Raw genomic sequence first — 20,000 nt, 5'->3', positions numbered from 1 at the left:
AGTGTTGTTGTGTTTCAGCTGTGTTATAGTCATCCTGAGCCCAAAGAAAAACAAGCAGACGCACATATTTAATACATCCAGGTAAACAACATCTTCTTATCATCTCTATTCATGTCATGTCATAAGCTTGTAAAACGTAACTGAATGAGTTATTTGTCTGATCCTCAGGAAAACCTTCAGCGCTTTGGCCTTCTCTCAGAATGGAAAATATTTGGTCACCGGTGAGGTAAGTGCTCTGAGATTTGTTTTCTGAGGGCCAAAGAATGACGAGTGCACTAAACAGCAGGCGTCTTCCATTGATTCATATGGTTTTGTACGTACAGTTATAATCAGAATTATTAGCCCTCCTGAATTATTAGCCACCCTCCACCCCCTTTTTTTCAACATACTGTATTTATAAACATAATAGCTTTAATAACTCATAACTAATATGCAAGTTAGGATTATTAGGCAAGTTATTGAATAACAGTGGTTTGTTCTGTGGACTATCAGGAAAAAATATAGCTTAAGAGGGCTCATAATATTGACCTTAAAATTGCTTTAAAAATGCTTTTATTCTAGCCAAAATAAAATGAATAAGACTTTCTCCAGAAATAATATAATTTGGGAAATATTTTCCAAATGAAAGAAATTCACTAGAGGGCTAATCATTTTGACCTCAGCTGTATATGTGGGCTTGTGTCTGGGTTGCTCAGACATCTGTGCGGCGCGTTCCGACACATTCCAGCTCCCTGGTTTCCATGGTGAGGCCAGTGTCTGTCCCAGCTTAGTAAACCAACAGAGAATCGTTGTAGCGACGGGCAGATCACAAATGCAGTGCTTATTTTAGACATGTGACTAATAATGGCTTATATTGCATAGGGGAGCTGGCAGATCGGGTTTTAAATGGTCCTTCAGTCATAAATCTGATTCTTCTGAAGTAATTGTTTTGTCTTTTACAGAGAGAAGGATATAAAATGGGTTTTTGGTATTGTGATCTACTGCTGTGACTGTTTTGGTTTGTGCAGAATCATATGATTGTACTGTTATGTTGATATCAGCCACAGCTGCGTTTAGATGAGTATTAGTCACCATTTAAACTCGTGGATAGCGCATGTTGTCCTATATTTTGACGCACTGTTATTTATTGGATGCTGCTTTTTCCACTCAGCCTTTTTCCTCCTCTTCTTGATCATGTTAAAAATAAGAGTGAATAGGGCTGGTTGATTGTGACGGTATGATAACATTAGATAAAAATATCAGGGTATTGTGATTACTGCTCTAAAATGTTTTCTTTTTAACAACAAATTTTTCCCTATTTAACACAATATCTTTTAAGAAATATTTAAAATATTTTGGAACAGTAAACATGTCAGGCTAAATAATAGATTCTGTCATCTTCATTTAGTATTAAAAACACTGATTTCTTCACAACTTAAAGGGCCATGAAACCCCCTCGTTTCAGCAGTGTGTTTTCACACCTCTACTTTGGAAAAAGTCAGAAAAGTGGGCGTGTCCAGCTCTGTTTAGGGGGGAGTGTCGGAGGAAGTAAAGAGGCTTGGTGTGGGAGTGTCTATTTGGGCGCGCTGAATTTCAGAGTCAAAACACACAACCACAGCGGACAATGTGACTGTGTTTACATGAACATCTGTAGTCGAATTATTTGCCAAATTATTAAATGGTGGACTTTAACTGCAGTTTGGCTCTTTCATTCAGGGAATTCATTCACGTCCCTCCCGACAAACGAGATATTTGATTCGAGGAACTGCTCTAAGCGTGTATTTTCATGCAATGTTTGATACCGCACGGCGAATGAGAGAAAAAAAAAACTCAGCATTTCCCGGAAACTTAGATGCACACGGCAGGTAGTGTCAGAAAGCCGCGTGTGTTATTCCGGTCACAAAATCCAACACGAGGTTATAGTTTGGTTGTAACTGTTAGTGCTAACTTGTTTACACTCGGTGCAATAGTTTGTTTGATACGAATAAAATACGAACTGAATAAACAAAGAGCACTGGTCGCTCACTTACCAAATCTGGAGAGACAGGACAATCACCAGCAACTAGAGCCGCGTCTTTATTTAGAGGAGACTACAAGCGAATCCGGATCTCAGCATTTGCAGATGAGAACAGCTCTCAGGTAAACAATGTTCCTCCTTAGACACGTAAGTTATTGTTGTCGCGCGTCACGTACACTGTTAATCCACACGTGACTCCAGCTGAGCTCAGAGAGGAAATGAAAACAAAACTGCAGCAAACTATAAAAGCAACACTTCACGCTTGTTTTGCCAATACAATGTGGCGTCTCTGCCGTCTACGCTTTGACAGCAATGAATAGTAATGAAGTTGCACAATAAAGCGTGCTGATTGGTTTGAACCAAGCCTTACTCATGCATTAATGCATCACACTGTAAGAGGTAATAAGACACACTCTGGCACAGACGCCCAGTCTGTACTCTGGAATACACGCTATTATGTCATGACCGTGAAGCAGCTTCAAAAATTCGTTTCAAACCGGAAGTACGAATTTGCTTGAAATAACGCAAAGACAACCAATTTACACTTTTTAGTGAAATATAGGTGTCCTAATAGTGTTTTAGCAGTGTGGGACACATATACGACTGTCAACAGCTCAAAACATGTGTTTTGGTGTTTCGTGACCCTTTAAAAGGCATCTTTGGAGATCTTTTCTTTGGATGTAAATAAACCACTGCACTGTTCAGGTCCATAGCATGCTTGGATGTTTCTGGATAAGCGATTTTATTTTTCAAATGTTTTATGAATTGTGTGTGACCAGTAGCTTTGATATGGAAGGTAGGGCAAAAATGTAATTCACGATTTTTTTTTTTTTTTTGCTTAAAATCAAGATCTTGATTCTGTAGATGTTAAATAAAGATTAATATGATTAGCCTGTGATTATTGTTAATTCTCAAACATATGGTAAGAAAACGATAATAATATTAGGCCTATGTGTAGCTCTACTGTTGCTTAAAATGATAAAATTTTGCATTGTGGAGGACTTGATCAGACTTTCAATATGTCCTGTTTGTTAATCACAGTAAAATGATGACATCGGAATATAACTATTCATAATTATAAAATTGAATTATTATGTTTGAGACATGTGCTTGTCATCTGTTACTGACAACATTATTAGACCATTATATTTCCTTTATATATAGGCTATAGGGTTGTTATATAGACACAGTTAACGTTTATTTCCTCTTTGTATTTGCTATATAGAATAAACATATCAAATGCTTGTTGTAATCATAACTCTAAAATGCCATATGATCATTTAAATGATGTGCGCACAGGTTTTACTTTCACTTCCTAGGGCGGCTCATGGCTGCTGTCACTGAGGAAAAAAAACATGTGTACATGCAAATCAAACCTCCCGCACGGCCCTCAAACGATCGCTCTTTGCAACAAACTGAACGTTATTTACAACTTCATTACCTGTTATTCACAGCATATGCAGGTTCTGTTATGTCTTCTGGAAAAAAATCCAAACAGTCTAAACAACTCAGCACACATTATGGCAGGGCAGCACAATAATTTAGTTATTAATAATAATTTACTGCAAACATTTTTCAATTAAAAATTAAAAGCATGTTCTGTAACTTTTCCACAATACTAAGAATATTAGCAAGCCATGTATTTGATAGTTTTCTACTCTCTGTAGATCATAATAGATAATAGATTAGGTGGTCGTGGAGATTTTTATGCATTCATTTTAATATTTGCTCCTTGTCTCTAACCCATGCATTCTTGTCTAAAGGTGAAGACCCCACTCAATGTTTGTATTGCACAATACTTCTTTCTGTAAGACACATTTTACTAGACTGTCCTGCTTTTAATGATTCTAGAAAGCTTTTTTATGAATGAACTCTCATAAGGACATTTAGCATAGTGACACCAGGAAAAATGTTTTTTATTTTATTATTATTATTATTTATTTATTTATTTATTTATTTATTTATTTATTTTATTATGTTATTTTTTTTTATTTTATTTTTATAATTTTTTTTGTTTGTTTTACTATAATTTAAACTAAATATCGTATTTTATGTATTCACTTGTTTGTTGTTTTTAATTTGTTTACTTATCATAGAAATGTTTTTGCCAAAAATAGCCTTGGTTGCTGACATGGCATTAAATAAAAAATTCATTACATGCTCCTTGTCTCTATTTTCTTCTGTTGCTGGACAGAGTGGGCACATGCCCTGTGTGCGGGTGTGGGATGTGGCAGAGCGGACGCAGGTGGCAGAGGTCCAGTGTCATAAGTATGGGGTGTCATGTGTGGCATTCTCCCCCAACGGGAGCTATATAGTGTCTGTGGGATACCAACACGACAGGACTGTCAGCGTCTGGGAGTGGAAGGTGGGTTTTATCTGCCCGACTGCTATGAAGAGCTGTGTTTAATCCTTGAAAAATGCTAAACCCTTCATGTATTTGGAGGAATAATGTACATGACCGAAGTGTTTTGACAGCCTGGAAAATTCAATCAGGGTTAAAAGTTTTTTTCCTTCTAGCCTACAAAAATGTGATTTTGTGAAAATGGTGAAATACTGACCTGGCATTAAAGGGATAGTTCATCCAAAAATGTGAATTTTCTTAATTTATTCACCCTTGTTGTAAACCTGTTGGATTTTTATTTTTTTTTCTGTTAAACACAAAAGACATTTTGACGAAAGCTGTAAACCTGTAACCAATGGCTATTTCTCAATTCCAAGAACGCAGAGAACGGACTTGCGTTCCTGTGAAGAGCGGTCTTGCCAGGTGTCCTCGGAAGAACGAACTCGGGAGACTGCGAGGGTAGAGAACGTGTCCTGTGAGATGCTGCGTTCTTCATGATGGTCACGTGACCTTCACGTGTTTTAAATGGACAATTATTTAAACATTACAGCATTTATACAACGATTTATTGTTTTTCCCCTTTTCACAATATATACTATGCATAAAAACATTATAAATATACGTTGCAAATTACAAATAAAACAGATTTTAATACGAATTTCAGCAAACAAACACCCTTAATGCGTTTATTCCTTTATTAAGATGTCCATGGTGATGTTTATATTCACCGTGTCATTTAGGGAAACTCCTGAGGTAAATAAGTTAAATCTGCACTTTAATAATGAATCTAAATAAAGTGCTGCTCTTCTCACCTCCAATGACAATGACTTCTGGGACTTCTAGAGGGAGGTCGGTGCTCAAGTCTGTATCGGTGCGTCCTCAATATCAAGAACACATCTGGGAAGTTTCACGCGTCCTCTGTTCTTGCGGTCTTGGGGATTGGAACTGAACTTTGGCAGCTGATGATGACGTTACACGAGGACACAAGACCGCTGAAGAACACATATTGAGAAACAGCCATTGACTTCCACAGTATTTGTTTTTCCTATAATTGAAGTCATTAGCCCCTTTCACACATATAGAACTTTCCAGAAATTTACCCACAATTTTCTGGAATTGCGGGTCTGTATGTGTGAACAGGCCCTTTTTTAAAAATACAGGTAAATTTGTTTTGGCAAATTTCTGGAAAGAGAAGTTGTAAGATTACCGGTAATTTGCCGGAATGCTGCTCTGTGTGAATGCAGAAGGAAGATTGCCGGAAAGAGCATGTTCACGATTAGAACGCACTGACGTGAGGCATCTATTCCAGCCAATGAGAACATTCAGACGCATTCACATCCGCACTGTTTATAAAATGAAATGCTTTAAATTTTTTTCCAGACACATTTAGCTGCTCGATTTTAGTCAGATAATGTTTCTGTATTCCTTCTTTAGGCATGGGCCGGTATAAGATTCTGATGGTATGACGACCTGGGATAAAAATATCATGGTTTTATGGCATTGCAGTTACTGCTCTAAAATATATTCCTTTTAAATGTCTGGGTAGAAAACTAGCTTTTTTCCGCTTTTAACACAATATATTTTATGTTGAGAAACATTTCAAAGATTTTGGAACCGTAAACATTCATTCATCTTTCATTTTCTCTTTGGCTTAGTTAATCAATTTTGGCTTATTAATCTGGAGTCGCCACAGTGGAATGAACCGCCAACTTATCCAGCACGTTTTACACAGCGACCTCCTTGCTGTGAGGCGACAATGCTACCCACTATGCAACCGTGTTTGCTGGAACCGTAATTGTCAGGCTAAATAATTCAAATGAGTCGTTGATTCTTTGACATTTGACTGCTGTCTTCATTTCAAAAACGCAGATTTAAAATGGCATCTTTAAATACCTTTTCTGCTGAAAAAATGTTTTAAAAAATTGTATATATATACCGTAGGAAAAATATAGCAGAAAGTTTTGGCGGTTTTAAAACCTTGACTTTTCCAGGCTGCAGTTCCCTTGAAAACAGTTATCGTCCCATGCCTATCCTTCTTAATGTCAACTGTGGAAAAAATTATCGATAAAATGCTTGTGATAAACCGCTGTTTGTTTACCTTCAAGCTCTGCTTCAATTGCTTGATGCATGTGCACGTGAAGCAACCAGCTAACAAACAACATCAAAAGCCCGACCCCTTCCATGTATACAAATACAAGCGCAGCCATTTAGAGCTCGTTTCTGGTTAAGGATGTCAGGATTTACCGGTATTTTGGAATGGAAGTGTGAACAGTGTTTTCCAGAAAAATTCCATAACGTCCTTGCCTGTGTGAACAGTGCTTTTTTTGAACTTACCGGTAAAGTCGTCCAAAAATGTTCCGGATATTTACTGGTATCATTGTGTAAAAGAGGCTAATGGTTACAGGTTTTCAGCTTTTTTCAAGATATCATCTTTAGTGTTCAGCTGAAAAAAGAAACTCAGAAAGGCTTTAAACCACATATGGATGAGTAATTGAGTTAATTTTCATTTAGATACGTGTAAATCTTTTTTTAAATGGGGAAAACGGGTTTTTGTTTTAAGTCAGAGATGGTTCACTCGAATCTAAATTTACTCTTGCTCAAGGGGTGCCAAACATTTGAGTTTCTTTTTTTCTTGTTGAACACAAAAGATATTTTGTAGAATGTTAGAAGCCTGTAACCATGGACTTTCATAGCAGGAAAAACACATATGGCAGTCAATAGTTACAGGTTTCCAGCAGTTTCTAAATATCTCTGTGTTCAGCAGAAGAAAAAAATCAAACAGGCTTGTTACAAGAGAGGTAGAGTTAATGATAACCGAATTTTCAGTTTTGGGTGAACTGTCCCTTAAATGGTTATGAAAGTGCACCCTGAAAGATTGTCATTACGTTTATATAAGCTGACAGTAAGTTAAAAGCCATTAATTCTCTACATACTTGCTTTTCAATGTTAATATATTAATCTCTAATATGATATTATATGCATTTTAAGTGTGTATATATACACCTCGTTTCAATCGACAACAATACAATGCCTGTAAGATCCAAGTTTTTTAACTATTAAGTAATTCTGTTGTCTTACAGTCTGTTGTTTACATGTCTTCCATGGTTTTCAGACAAAAGAAGGTATTGCGTAGACACCTGCGCACCTTGCGTAGAAGGTTGCAAACCAATTAACTTCTACAGTATTTGTTTATCTTTTGTCGTTGTCTACTGGTTGCCAACATTTTTTTAAATATCAGCAGAAAAACGAAAGTCCTAAAAGTTAAAACCACTTAATATACCACTTAATACCATTTTAATATCCTCTTTGGTCATGAATGAGGGTGTTCAGAATTAATTAATTTTGAGTGAACATACTTGGGGATGGTGTGTGCAACCTGAAATGTAAGGATGGTTTACAAGAATGTTTAAACAATAACCTTTTTTTCTTCTTTGCTTTTAGAAGGGGACTGTTATCGCGTCTAACAAGGTGTCCAGCCGTGTGCTTGGTGTATCTTTCTCAGAGGACAACAGCTACTTTGTAACTGCAGGCAACAGACATGTGAAGTTCTGGTACCTTGATGCCTCAAAGGAAAGAAGGGTGAGACGGATACACAATATTTCTGGTTTTTGATCATTTTAATTTAAGTAAATGAAGATAATTATGTATGCATGTATATATGCATATTATAAATATTATAAGGGCTTGACATTAACACCCGCCAAATTTGGATAGCTTTCAGTGGTGGCGGGTAAAACACACACTCCCACTAGCCACTTTGGCTGGTTGAAATTAATTTTCCTGGATAATAATTCTTAAAAGCAGGGTTTGACAATAAGAATGGCCCACTATGCATGCAAAGGCGATCTTGGGATTGAGAAGCAACACGACTGACAAAAATAATAGTGTTCGCGCAAGCAGAAGAAAGCAGGTGAATACCGAATGAGAGGATGATCACTGCGCTACGAGCTGAGGTGATGCGTGCGACTGTTCAAAACGTGTTCAATAGGGGCTCTTAAAATGATTTATGCTAATTATATTGTCGATATAAATATATATTTTAATAAATATTGTCTAATGATTGTGTGATTTATGAATCTGCGTTGTTTGTTCCAGTCTTCAGTTCCATATCAGAACTCCAAAAACAAAATCTTATTGGTGTTAAAGTATTTTTGCTGATCTGCATGAGTTGTAGATTACAATAGTAAACTTGCGTTATTTAAAAATCCAATTGGTAATGGATTACATTTTATAAATTACTTTTAATAGCACACTTGGCACATTTAATGGGGTGGATCAAGCTGCTAATGCTAACCATGTAGTTTCTAAATAAATATAAAGCAGCAGAAATGTTTTCAACATTGAGAACTTAAATTATTTTGCTTACCTCGAATATTGAAACTTTTTAATTGTTTAGAAAACAACATTTTAAATTCAGATAAAACACAATTTTGTGAATTAGGCTGAGCATAAAAGATGCTCATGTCAGAAATATTTAAAATAAGAAAGCTAAAATGACCAAGTGAAAAGGTCAGTGATCGTTTTAGGGTTTGGCTTTTACCTCATGGTGTTGTCTTCACTGCCTGTACACAGTCTGAATATTAAGCTTGTTGATATAAAGTACTCTGTGCCGTTTCCTGTGATTGCCCACAACCTTCTGTTACCATGACTTCTGTTTTCATGTCAGATGGAGCACCTTTTTTCTGTTCAAATATGTCACCAATTTCTGAAGAATTAGTGAAGATTGTGAGCAGTTTATGTTTGTTTGCTTGTGCAGGTGAACAGCACCGTGCCTCTGATCGGCCGCTCGGGTTTGCTGGGGGAGCATCAGAACAGTCAGTTCTGTGGTTTGGCTTGTGGCCGCGGGTCGATGGCCAGCAGCACCTACTGCATCACACACACGGGTCTGCTGTGCCAATTCAACAGTAACAGACAGCTGGATTCCTGGGTTGATCTCAAGGCAAGTCACACACTTTGTCTCCATTTATTGGTGTCATTTTGGTGTCCTGGCACAGTTTGTTCATTCTAGCTTTAAAAACCCATTTAAGGCCCTGATATGCTCATAACAAGGTTATTTTCTGCAGCATGCTGATAGAAAACATCCAGATGTCAACCATTCTGTAAATGTGTGCTACATTTTTTTCAATTACAATTTAAAGAGCTGACAATTACACGTCACTAGGGATCGGTATCGTTAAGGTTTTAATGGTATTATCACAAAATTGGTGGTTTTTGCGTTATTTCGAGCAAATTCGTACTTCTGGTTTAAAACAAACTTTTGAAGCTGCGTCACGGCCATGAGATCTTAGTGTGTATGCCAGTGTTTAGACTGGACGGCTGTACCTGGGAGTACCGTATTACGTCTCTTATTCTGTGTTCACACCAGACGCGGAACGCGTGGATAAATCGTGCTATTCGGGCTTCTGTCTGCCCGAAGACTCTAGCTTCATAGCTAAATGGCTAACATGGATTTTATGAAGAAAATAACAGTGTTTATGTGCTTTATGAAGACTGAAAAACAGCGTTGATACGTTTAGGGTCGTGTCTAGGTCCACTACATCCTTTCAGAGGTGCATCCAGCTCTGTGAGCTCATAAACTCCTCCAGAAACTGAACCTGGATGACGGAGGCTTTCTGCGGTGCTTCTGACTGAGCCAAGCCGAGTTTGATGAACTGTTCCCTCGGAACACCGACAACAGGTTCTACGTCACAATCACGCCCCCACAAGAGCAAGCTCCTGATTGGTTAACGCGGCGCGAATGTACGCTGAAGTTCAGATTTTCGAATTCGAGAGATTCGCGCAAAATGCTCATTAAGTGCGTCAAACGCGCAAAAACGCTCAATTCGCCCCGTGTCATTTGCGTCATTCGCGCTGCTCCATTCGCGCGTATCGCGCCGCAGGATGTCTATTCGTGCGTTTGCATTGACTTAACATGTAAATCACTTGCGCTTGACGCGTCTGGTGTGAACGCAGCATAAGTGTGCTGCATTAATTCATGAGTAAAACTTGGTCAAACCAATTAGTGCGCTCTATTGTGTATGCGTGCAACTTCATTAATATGCATGATAGCTTCGAAGACTGTACCTGAAACAGTGTTCAGACAGCAGAGAGACGACACGTTGTGTTGCCAAAAGAAGTGGGAAAAGAATAAGAATTGTTTAGAGATACGGGTCGTCAGTGTTGCTTTTATAATGTGCTGCAACAAAGGTTTTGCTTTAATTTTCCCTCTATGAGAGCACAACTAGACTCGCGTGTGGATCAGTACATGCAGCAGAAATGCGTTTGTACGGAACATTTTTTTACCCGAGAGCTTTTCGCATCTGGAAATTGTGAAATCCGTATTTGCAAGCTATTACAGACCGTCGTGTTTAATTTTCGCCGCATTTTGTGACAAGATAGTCTACACACTCAAGGCTTTCTGACCTACCGAGTGGACCTGAGTTACCAAGAAATGCAGAGGTATTTTTCTCTTATACAACGTGCAGTATCAAACATTCTATCGCCATTAATTTTTATTCAAATTCTTTCCCTTTTCCCTCCTCTGACACTCCCACCTAAACGGAGCTAGACATACCCACTTTCCTGACTTTTTCCAAACTAGAGGTGTGAAAACACCCTGCTGAAACGGAGGGTTTCATGGCCCTTTAATTACCCGGATGGTGCACTCATAAAATGAAGTTATGTTATATTGTTGGACACTTCACACACTCAGCGACCCAATTTGGCATTTGTCAAACGTCATCAGGGAAATGGTTTGAATTTCCACTTAGTAAAAAAACCCTTAGTGTCCCTTTTGGGACAATGCTACATACATATACTATATACATGTAAGTGTATAGTGTGCCATTTGGGATGCAGCTACTATTTTTACTACAAAATGGCTTAGAATAATGCACAAGTATGCGATTTGGGACACACCTTTAGTTTTGGTTATTCTTGAATTTTACAAGGAAAAAAAAAGCCTCTACTCTGGAATGGCATTTCTTCTCTTCTAACTCAGTGTGTCCTTGTTTTGCTGTTGTAGACTACATCAGCACAGTGTTTATCAGTGAGCGGGACGTTTGTTTTTTGCGGTTGTGCCGATGGGACAGTTCGTGTGTTCAGCCCACAGGATCTCCGCTACATCACCACTCTACACCGGCCACATTGTCTGGGAGTGGATGTGTCTCAGGGCACACAGCCAGGGTAAGACACTACAGTAGAGCAGGTGTCTAATTCTGCTTCTGCAGGGCTAGTGTCCTGCCACAGGATATTTTTACATTAATCAGTGCTACACTGATGAGGTCTGTTCAAATTTCTTTTTTTAGTTTGACATGTTGTGAAATGTGCAGTGTATGCTTGTAATGAGGCAACAAGCACATGTAAACTTGTATCATTTGTGTTTAATGCATGCTTATGCATCATGTCATATCACTCTTATTGTCATTATTGAGTCAAAGGTTACCAATAAACTCCAAATAACACTCACCGGTTATTGCAGAGGACTAATAATAATTCCTGCCTGTGATTTCATACAAGTTAAAGTTCAAAATATATCTCATGTGATAAGACCTATCTTTCTGTCCTTTTTGTCGAGTGTTATTTAGCCTATATTTCATCCACAACAGTTAAGAAGCAAAATAGGTTACTGTGGTGTAGGGCTGCATGATATGAACAATCTGACATTGCAATATTTTATTTTACCGCTATATATTGAAATATAAATATAATTTCACCAGATGGCTCTATTTGAAAAGATTTGATTAATCCAGATCGACGGGGATGATCAATATGATTTATAAATTATAATAAGTTACTAGCGAAAATAAATTGTGCTTAAAGTGTGCTTTATGGTTTTCTGGGGAGTCTAGCAGTATTCATGTATGGAAATTGAACAGAATAGAATGTAAAACTATTAAACAATCAAACATAGTCATTATTGTATAAATAATAAAAAGAATGTGTTATTATCTGTTAATCTTTAATCAATCATCTACTCCTGTGATGATACATGCATTGCAATATCAATGCCCAAATGATATATTGTTCAGCCCTGCTGTGGTGGTTTATATTGGATAGCTAGCCAACTCCTTCTAGTTGAAATAAACTACCACTCCAGATAAAATTAGAATTTTGTTTTAACTTACCTGAGCCCTATGGCTATTAAATAGATGTCAGTGAATAAATGAACATGTGGAATCAATGTACTTTAACGCCCCTTTAAACCAACTCGAGGTTAAAATCTAAATAGTTTATTGAGGGAACAAAAATGGTAATGAAGGACAACAAAGTAAGACTAAGGGTGCTTTCACACCAAGACCTTTGTTTTGAAACCGGTCTCGTTTACTTGGTTAGCATGGTTCATTTGGCATACGTGAAACTCGCATTCGGATCTACGCCAAATCAATCAGTCTGAGATCACCTGAATGATGTGGTCTCCGCTCAATTGAAACGAACTCTAGAGCGGATCGACTGTAGTGAGAAAGCGAAAGGATCCGAGTCCGGCTATATCACAGTGTATTATGGATGTGTAATTGGCATATATACGGCTATATGAAGAATGAATTATGAGTAGGGCGGGATGTCTTTCCTACCGTTAAATGTGCGTTTCATGTTAAATACGAAAGTGAAAGCATGTTAACTATTAACGAGAGCTGTTTATCCGTTAGGAACATTAACCGAACTGCAGTCTAGCCAAGGGCTCTGTATGAGAGAGTCTTACTTCTAATTTATATCAGGCGACAATGTCACCATTCAAAATTAAAGCGCAGCTTTCTGCTTATGTCTTATTGCCCATCACCATAAATTAAAATAAGGATGCATGACCGCTGAGCAGGACTCTGCAAATTAAACCATGAAGCTCTGACCAACGTGAGGAGACTTTACTCACACGTGACTTGTTTTAGCTCTAGAAACTTTGCCGTGTGAAAGCGAACCGCACCAACAACAAAAATAACATTGTAACATTTTTAATCCCTGTTTCGGAATAAATGAATTGATTTACAGGTGTGAAAGCACCGTAACTAGCTATAATGAATATCTAAATCGTACCACTGTTACATCAGTGATTCTACAGTAACACTGGTGTAAGTAAACCCTTCAGCTGAGTATCTGTAGTTCTCTATATCATCTGTATGTTTATTTATTTCACTTTTGTATGAACATTTTTCTTTGACGTCTACTTTTCTAGGCATTTGTTCAGTGCAAATCCAGAAGCACAGTATCCAGATACCTTGGCTTTAACCTTTGACCCCGTGACCAAGCACTTGACGTGCGTGTATAATGACCACAGCGTGTACGTTTGGGATGTGCGGGACATCAGGAACGTAGGAAAGGTCTATTCAGCCCTGTACCACAGCGGATGTGTGTGGAGTGTGGAGGTGCGTTAGTGACAGACCGTTCATGTTGATGTCAATGATTACATGCTACACCCATGCAATAATGTATGAATATTCACCGCAGACCTATCCAGAGCTTGAAGATCCATCAGCGGCCTGTTTGTCACCGGGCTCTTTCCTCACTTGCTCGTCTGATAACACCATCCGCTTGTGGAGAAGCGAGTCCCCACAGAGTCACAGCGCTGGACTCGGCCTTCGACACAACCTTTATAGCCAGGTACAGACAACTGCAAGAAATCATAAATGTAGATGTCTAAATAAAGTGTGATTCATTTTTTATAATCTCTTAATTATAAAGATGTTAATCTTTATAATCTCTTAGTTCACTGACAGCTCATATTTAGCCTGGTTTTAGCCAACATATCCATGTTGCCAAATTAAATTCCAAAAAGTTGTATAGTTGTGCGTTGTTACATGTTAGCATGATGTAACCTTGCTCTGACTTGAAATGTTGACACTTTAAAGGGCACCTATGGTGAAAAATCTACTTTTCAAGCTGTTTGGACATACTTGTGTAAGTGTAGTGTATATACTGTCATATTGGGGTGAAATAAACACACATAGTCCTTTTTTTTCCAAATTTAGCAACATAAAAACGGTGGACCAATTGGAGCGGTTTTCAGATCGACCGCAACTTGACGTAGGAGTGCGTTTTTTTTTTTAATTATTTATTTTATTTATTTATTTATTTTTTACTATTTTTTTTTTTTAATTTATTTATTTATTTATTTTTTATATTTATTTTTTTCCCGCCCACCAATATTGATTGACAGCTGCGCGCATTAACATGTCTCCGTAGTAATGCATAAAATCATATCGACAAGACAGGACGAGCGCAAAGCAACCGGGAATAAAAGGTCTGTTCAGTTTGCTAGGATCATCAATCATCATCAGACGTGATCAAGAGTGAGTTTTACAAAGTTAACATGTTTTAAAACGTGTGCACGTGTGTAATGAAGTTCAGCCATTCACTTCAGATTCACTTCATCAGCACAGCCTCGAGTCTCTCTCACTGTCCGTATGTCTACGCTATGTATGTGTGTGTGTCTGTGCTATGTGTGTGTCTGCGTGTCTACGCTATGTATGTGCGCTTTTGTCTGAGCTACATGTCTGTGCTATGTGTGTGTGTGTGTTTGTGTGTCTGTGTGTCCACGCTATGTATGTGCGCTTTTGTCTGCGCTACGTGTCTGTGCTATGTGTGTGTGTGTGTGTGTCTGCGCTGTGTGTGCGTGAACTTATTGTTGCAACTCCACAAAAAGTGTGTCAAATACTGATTGGTAAAGTTCTTACTGTAGTATTTCTCACATTTGTTATGTGAAATCTGCTTCCTGAGGCAGCCGAGGGCGTCGATTGAGGCATGTTGCTGACAGGCACATGGGAACGGTGGGCGGGGTTGACTCGCCTTAAAGGCCCAGTGCAAAAAACAGCCACAACCTTTTCCCAGCTATAATACAGACTCCTCAAACAGCTATAATAAATACTCTGATGGGTGTTTTGAGCTGAAACTTTACAGACACATTCTGGGGACACAAAAGACTTATGAAATATGAAATAAGGGGTAACCTATGTGCCCATTAAGTGCTTTAATTTGAGACTATTGACCAGGAAATTCTTTGAAAGTTGCTTTTTAATATCATGTTCACCATGGTGTGGGAACCCCGATTAAAGATGAACGAACGAAAGTGAATGCATAAGCTAGAGAAATTACCTTGACATCAAATATTCTTCTTGAATTAATTGATTTAGTATGTGGATGTGTTTCAGGACATTGTAAGGATAGTGTATGTGGATGACGACACGCAGTACCTCAAAGCTGAAGCTGTGAAAGCAGAGGGAGGTGCTGGTCAAGATGGCAAATCTGGGATCCGGGTGTTGGGAATCAGCCCAGATGGCCAGCATTTGGCTGCTGGAGACCGCAGTGGAAACCTGAGGTGAGGAGTGAGGGAATCAACGCGTACATATAAACCATAAATGCTGAATCATATGCTGAATCGACAATCTCTTCTTCAGAATCTTTGGCTTGCAGTTTATGGACGAGTTACAGAAAATTGAAGCCCATGATTCAGAGGTCTTGTGTTTAGCCTTCTCCCCTGCTGAGACCGGTACAGAATCCTTTTCTTTATTTCAAATGCATGTTTGGATTGCACAAATAATGTCATGTCTTGTGTTACTGCTGAATCACTGATGTAACCATTTGAACACATTTTGCTTTCGTTAGTTGCAGTTAGTCTTAGTATCTTGGTTGTGCACAGTTTCCTCCATTCATCCATTAATGTCAAGTTGATTTAAATGTGTTATAGAATGCATTGATACAATAGCCCCTTTCACACAGTGATACCGGTAAATATCCAAAAAATTTTCGGAAAGACTTTACCGGTATATTGAAAAAAGCGCTGTTCACACAGGCGAGGACGTTACGGAAATTTTCCGGAAAAGAGCATTCACACATCCAATCCAAAATACCGGTAAATTCTGACATCATTCACCACAAATGAGCTTTAAACGGCTGCGCTTGTATTTGTAAACATTTGACTAAATTACAAACTCTGTGGATGATCAATATTGTAAACAACTTTCGCAGGATCACTTTCGCATGTCGAGACGTTCATAATATGTGCGTGTGCAGGCGCTCACAGGCTGTTCCACATGCACACGCAAAGCTTGAAGGTAAACAAACAACGGCTTATCATAAGCATCTCATCGATGATTATTTACACAGTTGGCATTAAGAAGAACATATAAACGTGATCTGACTAACTTCTAGCAGCTAAATGTGTCTGGAAAAATATTCAAAGGCTTTTATCCTCACAAACCGCGCGGACGTAAATGCGTCTGACTGTTGTGATTGGCTAAAGCAGACGTCTCACGTCAGCACGTTCTAGACGTGCACGCGCTTATTACGGGAATCTTCCTTCTGCATTCACACAGCGCAGCATTCCGGCAAATTGCCGGTAATGTTACAACTTCTCTTTCCGGAAAAAAGCCAGAACGAATTTACCGGTATTTTCAAAAAGGACCTGTTCACACATACAACCTTTCAACCTACAAAGGTCTGTATGTGTGAAAGGGGCTAATGTTAAATTGTTCTCTGATATCTAAACATGTGGCATAGGAGACATGTTTAGAGTTGTGTTTTGTAGTTTTAACTGAAATGAAAAGCTGACAGTTATATCAACCTTCATATAAACACTTTTTGAAGTTCATTAGCGTCTTTTCACTCCAGAAAAATGACAGTGTGTCAAATCTCTGTACAGTGTAGATTCCTAAACAGAGTATAGGGTTTGTGTCAAGATTGTAAACAACAGCACTGATTGTATGGTTAATGTACAACTTGTTACTCTAATCCACAGGTGTCAAACTCAGTTCCAAAAGGGCCGCAGCTCTGCATAGTTTAGTTCCAACCCTAATTAAACACACCTGATCAAACTAATTGAGTCCTTCAGGCTTGTTTGAAACCTACAGGTAAGTGTGTTGGAGCAGGCCCTCCAGGAATTGAGTTTGACACCCCTGCTCTAAATCATTAAAGTGTGTGGGAAGAATTCTCAAATCAAGAAGGACTTGGTAGCTAGAATGTGTCAATGCCAAGTTTATTCGGTGTCAGAATATTGCACAAGATATTAATTGTAATACTTCACTGAAATGACAAGAACAAGCATGAATTCTTGCACTGGAAATCTTGGTTCAGTTTGGGGAAGCACCAACTGCTTTTTTAATTATTTATTTTTTAAATTTGTTATAACTTTTGCTGATCTTTATAGGACTCTAAATGTTTTTTCACCATCTGACTGATTATAGAGGCCAAAACTTGACAGTATTTGCAGCAACAATCATCAAAATATAGGGCTGAGCGATAATTCGACATTGATAATTATCACAATATATATATTTTTTCGATAAAACGATAATGCCAGTTCGATAAGTGTTCCATATTCACGCACTATGCGTAAAGCTGCGTAGACGTTTTGCAGCCTGCCCTTCCGGGTACGCATGCAGTACAAGTTTACAGCCATGCACTGTTAGTTGCACTTGGAGGAGTAATAAAAATAAATAAATAAGATAAAAAATGTCACACATTGTTGACAAGAAACGTCACTTGACTTTAGTAGTCTGGAGCTACTTGGTTTTATGTAATCCGACACAAAGCAGAGCAACGTGACAGAGCAAACTGCAGACGACTCGTGTCATTAAAGCAGGCAACACCACAAACCCGTTTCATCATTTAAAGCAATGTTACCCTTATAAAGATGCTAAGAAATTACAGACCATAACGAGTGTTGGTAAACCAGCGCAACCACCTAGCAGAGTTTCATGTCAACATTTTCGAAAGCCGTGCCTTATGAGAAAAAACCTCAAAGACAGACGAAAGATATGACACATCACAATCTCAAACACATTTCAATAAACACTTGATGCTTGCTGTAAACTATAAGCTGCATTATAGGGCATTCGTTACAACATTGATTGGATCATTTGTTGTCAACCTTATGTTTCCTTTTTAAAAGGCTATTAAGATATTTTCTTTGAAATCTGTAATACCACTATTGTCCCTCATCGACGGGAAAATCAACCAGCCTTTATTAAGGACATAATCACTGAGGAGAAATCAGATGCTCAAGACAAAATCTTTAAAATAATGACGTATTAAAATGCAGCAAATATTTGACAGGCGTTTACAACAGCAGTGGATCATTAATTAAATCCTTATTTTCCACAATAGAGCTCAGTTGTGTGGTGTCGTTTACATTGTGTGCCTCCAATATGGCCGAACGAAAGTGCTCTTGTCTTACTTGTGTTCATATCAGAATATTGTTGTTCATGTTAACACCGAGTGTAACTGAATGTGTTTTTGCGGTCAGGTTTGCATCTGTTGGCTTCAGCGAGTCGAGATCGACTGATTCACATCTTTGACATGGACAGCAAATGTAACCTCGTGCAGACCGTCTATGATCATTCGGCCTCAATCACTGCTGTCAAGTTTACAGGTGAGTTCAAGGCGTATACAGCGTGTACACTCTTATATCTTTAATTTATTCTGACTTTTCTTATATTTGTCTGCATGTGTTTCTGCAGGCTTGAATTCAGAGTTGTGTATGGTCAGCTGTGGCGCAGACAAGAGTGTTTATTTTCGATCTGCTGAGAAAGTAAGGATACTGTGGAGATTGCTATAGTGTAATGAGGTGTTTTATTAGGGTTACTTCAGAGATGGCCTAGACACATGCACAGTTTAGTTTCAACCCCAATTAAACACACCTGATCAAACTAATTATGTTTAAGCCTTGTTTGAAACCTACAGGTAATGGCGCAGTCACACTAGAGTTTGAGCTTGCGAAATTCTGTAGTACGGACAAACAAAATCTGTGTGAAAGTACCGCAAAAAGACGTTTACTTACACTAATAGACCAAAGAATATGATGCAGCACAGTGAAAAACTACTATCTCAAATGTCTATACACAAAAAGCTATTAATTGGCCAAACCACGCTGACTGGAGGATTGGCATCTCTATTTGTATGTTGTGTTTGTGAGTGCTAACATTATGGAGATCAAATTGGATTAGAATCGTGAAAATGTTTTTCAGACTAAAAAAGAAAGTTGTGCTGTTACAGATCCTGGTCTTGTATTGTTCCTTTCTCCTCTTTCTATTTAGTTGATGCAGCCTTTAGTAATTTGCTTCTTATATCATATATTATATATTATAATCAGTCATTTATTTTTAGAGCAATTTGTGTTGTTCATTTTTGGTTTGAAAGTAATTTTTTATTTAGCTGCACAAAGTTTTAGTTGGTTTATATTAAAGAGTCTCTTTAGTTTGTATTATTCACTGTATTATTTGGATTTTGTTTTAAGATTGCAATTTAGTTGTTGCAGAATATTTCTGTAAAAAACGTGCAGCATTTGAGAAAAAAATGAAAGGGTAATTGTTCACCTTAATTTTGTGATAAAATCGATTATCGTTAGATTAGTATTGTGAATTTTATCGCATCATGAGTCTCTACATCCCTAATTTTAATAGCTTTTTCATACGTTTTAGTTTGGTAACATTTAATTAAGCCGTCAAAGCAAAATCCAGAAAAACAAACAAAATATAAAAACATTGGGAGGAAATAAACTGGAATTTAGGGAAAAATACAACATGGCAGACTGTGACGGGGGATTTGACAGAATATTGTTGCTCAACCAAATGAGCTTTGTAGGGTCAATTCATTTAGTCATTTAATGCTGTTTTAGTTACAGCTATGTTTTTAAAGGCACTCTGTTTTTATGTCTATCTTTAAAGACTTCAGATGGCTTAGTCTTCTCACGATCGC

General features: G+C 38.0%; 2 protein-coding genes across 6 annotated transcripts in view; both read left to right on the top strand.

The window, feature by feature from the left end:
- The window catches only part of brwd1 (bromodomain and WD repeat domain containing 1), a 1,114,832-nt gene that overhangs the window by 261,159 nt on the left and 833,673 nt on the right, over positions 1-20,000 (top strand). The window lies entirely within an intron of this gene.
- Positions 1-20,000, top strand: part of wdr62 (WD repeat domain 62) — a 58,455-nt gene that overhangs the window by 4,279 nt on the left and 34,176 nt on the right. For all 5 annotated transcript variants that reach the window (XM_005169696.6, XM_073923207.1, XM_073923208.1 and 2 more), the window contains 13 exon segments: positions 19-81; positions 169-226; positions 4,191-4,361; positions 7,779-7,916; positions 9,094-9,276; positions 11,341-11,501; positions 13,486-13,675; positions 13,758-13,910; positions 15,458-15,624; positions 15,704-15,795; positions 18,550-18,675; positions 18,764-18,834; positions 19,970-20,000. The exon segment at positions 19,970-20,000 is cut by the window's right edge and continues 91 nt beyond it. In XM_005169696.6, the coding sequence (XP_005169753.2) occupies positions 19-81; positions 169-226; positions 4,191-4,361; positions 7,779-7,916; positions 9,094-9,276; positions 11,341-11,501; positions 13,486-13,675; positions 13,758-13,910; positions 15,458-15,624; positions 15,704-15,795; positions 18,550-18,675; positions 18,764-18,834; positions 19,970-20,000 (1,604 nt within the window).

Source organism: Danio rerio, chromosome 15 (assembly GCF_049306965.1).
Source record: "Danio rerio strain Tuebingen ecotype United States chromosome 15, GRCz12tu, whole genome shotgun sequence".
Taxonomy (NCBI): Eukaryota; Metazoa; Chordata; class Actinopteri; order Cypriniformes; family Danionidae; genus Danio; species Danio rerio.
This window is presented reverse-complemented; position numbering and strand designations above follow the sequence as displayed.